General features: G+C 33.5%; 2 protein-coding genes across 2 annotated transcripts; both read right to left on the bottom strand.

Annotated features, from left to right (window-relative positions):
• Nucleotides 1-842: 842 nt before the first annotated feature.
• Nucleotides 843-3,388, bottom strand: LOC128548298 (acetylcholinesterase-like). The gene is made up of 2 exons (XM_053522782.1): nt 3,170-3,388; nt 843-1,431 (listed from the first exon to the last, which is right to left on the bottom strand). Exons 1-2 carry the CDS (start codon nt 3,382-3,384, stop codon nt 1,146-1,148), a joined length of 501 nt encoding a protein of 166 aa, XP_053378757.1. The 5' UTR covers nt 3,385-3,388; the 3' UTR covers nt 843-1,145.
• Nucleotides 3,389-3,653: 265 nt separating this feature from the next.
• LOC128548220 (bile salt-activated lipase-like) lies at nt 3,654-4,280 on the bottom strand. Its single transcript, XM_053522677.1, has one exon. The coding sequence runs from the start codon at nt 4,278-4,280 to the stop codon at nt 3,654-3,656; it is 627 nt and encodes a 208-aa protein (XP_053378652.1).
• Nucleotides 4,281-7,096: the final 2,816 nt, after the last annotated feature.

The following is a 7,096-nucleotide window of genomic DNA, read 5'->3' as shown; positions in this document are numbered from 1 at the left end:
AAAGAATTTTTAAAATTGGGCCACTATTGAAAATTATATGGCAGTTTGAAATTTAAGAAAATGGCTGATCATGGAGGCAGCCATTTTGTGTGTTTAAGACGTCATTTACACACTGCTGAATTCTTTAAAATTAATTAGCAAATAACCTTTTAAATAGATCAATCTTATATGTTTATTGCGTGTAAGATGTTAAACATGGTAAATTATTTCATTATAGCTGGATGAAATACAGAAATTATTTTACAGAAATAAGTATTTACAATTCTAGTATGTGTATAGAAATTTAATAAACTCTCCATTTTGTTGGTTTTTTTGCTGTCATGGAAACAAAATGACCACCATTTTGATTAATTATTTAAATGCTCATAACTGTCTCATTTTAAGTCGATTTTAAAAATTCTTTCACTTCTTTAATTAAATGATTAAAGAAATCCAAGCAGATGGAATTAATATAAAAACAACATTGCCTTTCCCGTTAAAGACTTTGTGTTTAAGAGGAAAAGATATTACGAACTTGAATGTAAAGCAAAAAAAAAGATGATGTTTCTGTTATTTTATGTCTTTTTCAATGATGTTAGCCGAATGTTACCCTTTGAACTATTGAAATCTATTTTAGATATCAAACACTACGAAATTGTCACATATATTTCACAGTTGTATTTTGATATTTCACAATAAATATGTTTAATGTTCTAACAGGACCTGATTTACTTTCCTATTATACAAAGACTGAAAACTGTGTGTCATCGTGAAACAAAATCGTTTTTGTATTTCACAATTTTCAAGTCGTAGCGTCAAACATCATAGCGGTACGCTAAAATGATATCAAAGAAAAACGGCAAAACAATGTCATTTCTTTAATAAAAAGCCAAATCCTGTGCTGTAACAAAGTTATTATTTTATACAATAGAATGCATTCGAGCGCTGTGATCCTATGTCAGTATTTCCTGATTTCAGCTTCCTCACTGTATTTTATTTAGATGTTAGCTACACTCAAAAAGCTGCATTGCACTAATAACGTATATACATATGTAGATATAGCTAAGGAATGAAGTGAGTTTCTTGTGAAAGCAATTTAGTGACACAGTTTTATTTTCATAATAGTTCTACACTCAATTATCTATACAACAGGCTATAAACTTCAGTTATTTTTTCTCGGAATAGATCATGAAAAATGCAAAAAATAAACAATAAAATGTCCAATGAGAACCTAATGAAGCTGCTGAATTCACGTCGCATACAACTTTTGCATTAGTCAATGCTTCTTGAAGTCCTGGAAATACGTTTGTCCAATAGTTCACAAATTCAATCCGGAAGTGATACCCTGTAGGGTATGGTTTACCGTCCGTGTTGAACATAATGTAGGACTGTGTATCATAGGTATATTCAGGCCACACGCCAGGATGTTTATCTCTGACGCCATTCGGATTTCTGTGAAGATACATAATATTATATCACATATTAACAACTCTTAGACCATAACAACTAAGAAATCTTAGACCATAACAACTCTTAGACCATAACAACTAACAACTCTTAGACCATAACAACTCTTAGACCGTAACAACTCTCAGACCATAACAACTCTTAGACCATAACAACTCTCAGACCATAACAACTCTTAGACCATACAACTCTCAGACCATAACAACTCTCAGACCATAACAACTCTTAGACCATAACAACTAACAACTCTCAGACCATAACAACTCTCAGACCATAACAACTCTTAGACCATAACAACTCTCAGACCATAACAAATATCAGACCATAACAGCTCTTAGACCGTAACAACTAACAACTCTTAGACCGTAACAACGCTTAGACCATAACAACTCTTAGACCCTAACAACTCTTAGATCATATCCCTTTGACATTCCAGAACCGTCTTCTAAACCTTAGATAAATGTCTAATGTTTGTCAAAGGAAGAATAATATTGTTCTGCAGTGTGTATAGTTCTACTGAGATAACAGATTCTCCATAGTGAACAAGAACAAAAAAAAAATACTCATATTACAGTTCCCTATGTACCAAGTTTTATTAAGAACAGACCGCAAACGTTCTAAACATTGCAAAACACTACCGTATATTATATTACATTGCCTCTAAGAATACAGACAGGATCTTCTTAACAATCGCTTTATAATGCACAGGCATTGAGTTCGTCATTCACAGCTTTGAATCAATATGGGAACACAATATGGATGACATATTAATATGGAGGCGTGTTTCTACCAACCACATATCCACTTATTTATGTAGACAGTTTCACATATCCGGTTATTGTCTGGCAAATGGCAAAATTGCGTGTTATCCAGGTATGTTAATTATGCTGTAGTCAACTTGGATTTTTCCAGGAAGTTATTCTATAGGTGACATATTTCTGCCAACCACATATCCACTTATGTATCTCGAAACTTTTCGTAAAAATATCATTTCTTCAGTTATTATCTGGCAAGTGACAATACTGCATGTTATCCACATAAGTATAAGTATAAAACTGCTCGTTGCTGCCCATTACTGCCATCAGAATATCCATTTATGTTAACTAGGTATCTTGATTTTTGTCAGTTAGTCGGTTATGATTGGCAATGTCCCGTAATCGTCCCCTGTCATTACGGAATTAATGAAAATACATAAAAGGGGCATAATAGATATGCAAATTTATCATTCCTTCTGAATGTTATGAATCACACACTCATTCATTACGTATATGGCACAAAAAGTCTAACTGTTAATCGCCACTTTGGCCACAAATAGTAACTAGATATCAAGAACATTCTCACAATAACCACATATTTATGCGAATATGTGGATGGCAGAGGTGGGCACTAACAGGTCGTTTTGTCCTTTTAAGATACTTGTGTGAATAACACACAGTTTTGTCACTTGCCAGATACTAGTAATAACTGAAGAAGTGACATTTTTTACAAGGAATTTCGAGCTAAATAAGTGGATATGTGACTGGCAGAAATATGCCATCATAGATTAACTTCCTGATAAAATCTATGTTCACTACAGAGTTTTCGGGAAAAAGTATCAATCTCTTTCGAGGATGGGCGATGCATGCTTTAACCTAGAAGTCCTTTATCCACGTTCAAGCAATACATTACGCTAATCTAGTGTTATTTTCTTTGATAATAGGTTTAAGCGAACAATTTTACATACCCTGTCTTTGCAAACTGTGTCCAGAATTTCATCATGTTTGTTGACAGTAATATTTCATCATCAGATACAAGTATCTCTTCTACTGACTTTATACCCAATGAAATTATGAAATCTGTAGGGAACGCAAGAACGAACGGTATTTCTTCCATATGATTGGCCCCTTTGATCCATAACGGAGATATGGAGAAGCTAGGCCTGTGTTCGAACTGGTACATGTAGATATTCGAAGGAGTGTAGCTTATATCTTTCAGGAGGTCAAGGAAGGAAGATCGCCGAGAATTAGAATCATTTGGTCTTGTCCAGTTCGTGTACTGATGTATAAGGGAATTCACCATATTTACATCATTAGTGAAGTTAACATAGTTTAGATGTCTGTATGTGTAATTTCTGAATTCTTCCGATGTCATACCATCTGAAAGCTCTTCAATGCCCTTTCCCGATATTTTTGCTAAAATCTCTAGATCAGCTAGTCCCTCGTCACTGTTCATGTACCCATGATAACGTCAATATCAGTAAAAATACGCAAAGCCTCTGCAGATTCTTTGGTGTTTTTCTTGAACAGACTGAATGGGTTGTATTTTACAAATTCACCATCGGTAACAGGTAAAAACAAGGTCTCGTATGAAAATATGTCTTGTAGATCTGATATATTCAGAGCTCGAAGGCATTCAAGTATTTCAGTTAATGTATTCATTTTGCAATCACTTCTAGTAATAAGATCCTCAAAAGCGACATCTGGATTTTCGCTGTAAGTCCAGTAAGACACAACAGATCCACTTTGTGCTATCACACGATGTACCATACCCCTATTCCCTTCATACAGAGCTTGATACATCACAGCAACTGCACCAGCGGACTCTCCGAATAATGTTACCCTTCCGGGGTCACCACCAAAAGCTTCAATATTTTCGTGCACCCATTGAATTGCCATATGTTGGTCCCATAACCCATAGTTCCCTTTCAGTCCGAACTTTTTACTTGCTAGAAAGCCATACGCTGAAAGCCTGTAGTTGATAGTTACATAAATGACGTCGTTGACTGCGGCAAAGACTTCAGATTTATAAACGTCTTTATATCCGTACTGAAATGCTCCACCATGAATAAATATCATTACAGCTTTAGGTTTTGTCACATGGTTATAGTGTGGTACAAAAATATCTAAACTCAAACAATCCTCACTTACTGGTAATGACTCAAGACCTGGCACCCTATTAACGTTCTGTGGACATGCTCACCGTGGTTTTGTTGCGTCAAATGTTTCACTGAACCGAGGATTTCTGACTGGCTTCGAGAATCTCTTAAAGCCATCTGTTGGGAGGGCATAAGGAACCCCAAAGAAGACCATTGCTCTGTACGGCTTGCCAGCAAACGATATGAGCACAGATGATCCTCTGATTTCTCCCGCTGATGCAGATATAGTAACATCATTACCCCGGACACAATATATATACGTTAATAAAAGAAACACAGGTAGCAGGAATCGCAGCATTATTTTCATTAAACCTGAAAGCATAATGGAACAACTTGCGTTTCAGCTTTAAAATAATTTTATATTATCTTAACGTTTACTATTAAACTATTAATCCTGAAATTTAGATAACGAAACAAAAACTAAAAGTCGCTTAAAACAATTAAGCCAAAGTTAAACCTTTTTTTTTTACAAAAATCAAGATGTAAACTTTTTAGACAGTTTTCAAACTATTGTTCTACGTAAATCCATATAATAACGATATTATTTCTAGAAAGATACCAAATGCGTCCTTTGATTCCAAAGAGCAACATGTAATTATCACAACGCAACACATAAAGACTTAACTTATTAATACACCAAATGCATTAAACATTTTCTCCAATGTGCCTATGATATAACTTCATGGAACTAAGATACAAACAATATCAGAAAACTCTTACTTCTGCAGTGTAATCAGCAGTATGCCTCTCTGAGAAAATATTTACGACGGTAGATATACTGATACATCTATCTATCTTTATTGGAATGTTTGTTGTTGTTCTTTTTTTTTTATCTCAGTAGCTCAGTAAACGTATTTTGAGACTCGAAGCCTAATTTTAGAATTGCCAGAAAGAAAATATTATGTTACGTTTCTGTTTTTTTGTGTGAGTTTTTTGTTTGTTTTTGTAGTCGCAGCTGTTCCGACCATGTGCACATTAAGATGTTGTGATTTGCTTTAAGTTTTGTTTCACTGGTTTGGCACCCGCAAAAAAGTGTATCTAGTAAAATTGAAATGGTTAATTGTAACGTAATAAGCAGAGTAAAAGAAACAAAAAAAAAAAAAAAAAAAAAAAAAAAAGAACATAAAGCTGAGACATTTTGTTTCACTGGTTCGGCACACGCGGAAAAGTGTATCTAGTAAAATTGAAATGGTTAATTGTAACGTAATAAGCAGAGTAAAAAAACCATAAAGATGAGAGATTTTGTTTCACTGGTTTTGGCACCCGCAGGAAAGGGTATCTAGTAAAATTGAAATGGTTAATTCTAACGTAATAAGCAGAGTAAAAAAAAAACAACATAAAGCTGAGACATTTTGTTTCACTGGTTTACAAAAGTTTTGTGTTTGTACCTAGTAGATATATATATTTATTTATTAAAGTCTTATCTACTTACATTTATACAGTATATACATGTGAAAGCGTTTAAACATAAAGTAAGATAAAAATGTAAATGGTCATTCTATTTAAGAATTATAAGATACTGTTGATAACGATAATATGACAATATCACATATTAACATTTATTAAAAGTTAGGTCACCGCTGCAAATCTATTTCTAAAAACTGTCATAAAATACACATTTTTAAAACACTCAGTTAGAAAACTGGCTCTAATGAGCATTATAAAAGATAAAATAAATGTCTTAAGACATCAAATATCAGCAGTGTTCCAATTAGAGACCTAGTAAAACTGAAATAGTTAATTGTAATGTAATAAGCAAAGTAAAGAAACATAAAGCTGAGACATTGTTTCACTGGTTTGGCATCCGCGGAAAAGTGTATCTAGTAAAAATGAAATGATTAATTGTAACGTAATAAGCAAAGTAAAGAAACATAAAGCTGAGACATTGTTTCACTGGTTTGGCATCCGCGGAAAAGTGTATCTAGTAAAAATGAAATGGTTAATTGTAACGTAATAAGCAGAGTAAAAAAACCCCATAAAGCTGAGACATTTTGTTTCACTGGTTTTGGCACCCGCAGGAAAGGGTATCTAGTAAAAATGAAATGGTTAATTGTAACGAAATACGAAGAGTTTAAAAAACAACAACATAAAGCAGAGACATTGTTTCACTGGTTTTGGCACCCGCAGGAAAGGGTATCTAGTAAAAATGAAATGGTTAATTGTAACGTAATAAGCAGAGTGAAAAAACCCAGAAAGCTGAGACATTTTGTTTCACTGGTTTTGGCACCCGCAGGAAAGGGTATCTAGTAAAAATGAAATGGTTAATTGTAACGTAATAAGCAGAGTAAAAAAAATTAAAACTGAGACATTTTGTTTCACTGGTTCGGCACCCGCAGGAAAGGGTATCTAGTAAAACTGAAATGGTTAACTGTAACGAAATACGAAGAGTTTAAAAAACAACAACATAAAGCAGAGACATTGTTTCACTGGTTTAGCACCCGCAGAAAAGTTTTATGTTTGTACCTAGTAGATATATATTTATTTATTAAAGTCTTATTCACTTATATTTATACAGTAGATACATGTAAATGCGTTTAAACATAAAGTAAGATAAAAATGTAAATGGTCATTCTATTAAAAAGTTATAAGATACTGTTGATAACGACAATATGACAATATCACATATTAATAACATTTATTAAAAGTTAGGTTACCACTGCAAATCTATTACTAAAAACTGCCAAAAAATACACATTTTTAAAAACACTCAGTTAGAAAACTGGCTCTAATAAAAGA

This window comes from Mercenaria mercenaria, chromosome 14 (genome assembly GCF_021730395.1).
Source record: "Mercenaria mercenaria strain notata chromosome 14, MADL_Memer_1, whole genome shotgun sequence".
In the NCBI taxonomy this organism is placed as follows: Eukaryota; Metazoa; Mollusca; class Bivalvia; order Venerida; family Veneridae; genus Mercenaria; species Mercenaria mercenaria.
This window is presented reverse-complemented; position numbering and strand designations above follow the sequence as displayed.

Excerpts from the sequence above, each read along its gene's own strand:
- LOC128548298 (XM_053522782.1), bottom strand. The coding sequence starts at position 3,384 with ATGTACCAGTTCGAACACAGGCCTAGCTTCTCCATATCTCCGTTATGG. Across the intron at positions 1,432-3,169 it reads ACACAGTTTGCAAAGACAGG|AAATCCGAATGGCGTCAGAG; the intron begins GTATGTAAAATT and ends GTATCTTCACAG.
- LOC128548220 (XM_053522677.1), bottom strand. The coding sequence starts at position 4,280 with ATGATATTTATTCATGGTGGAGCATTTCAGTACGGATATAAAGACGTT.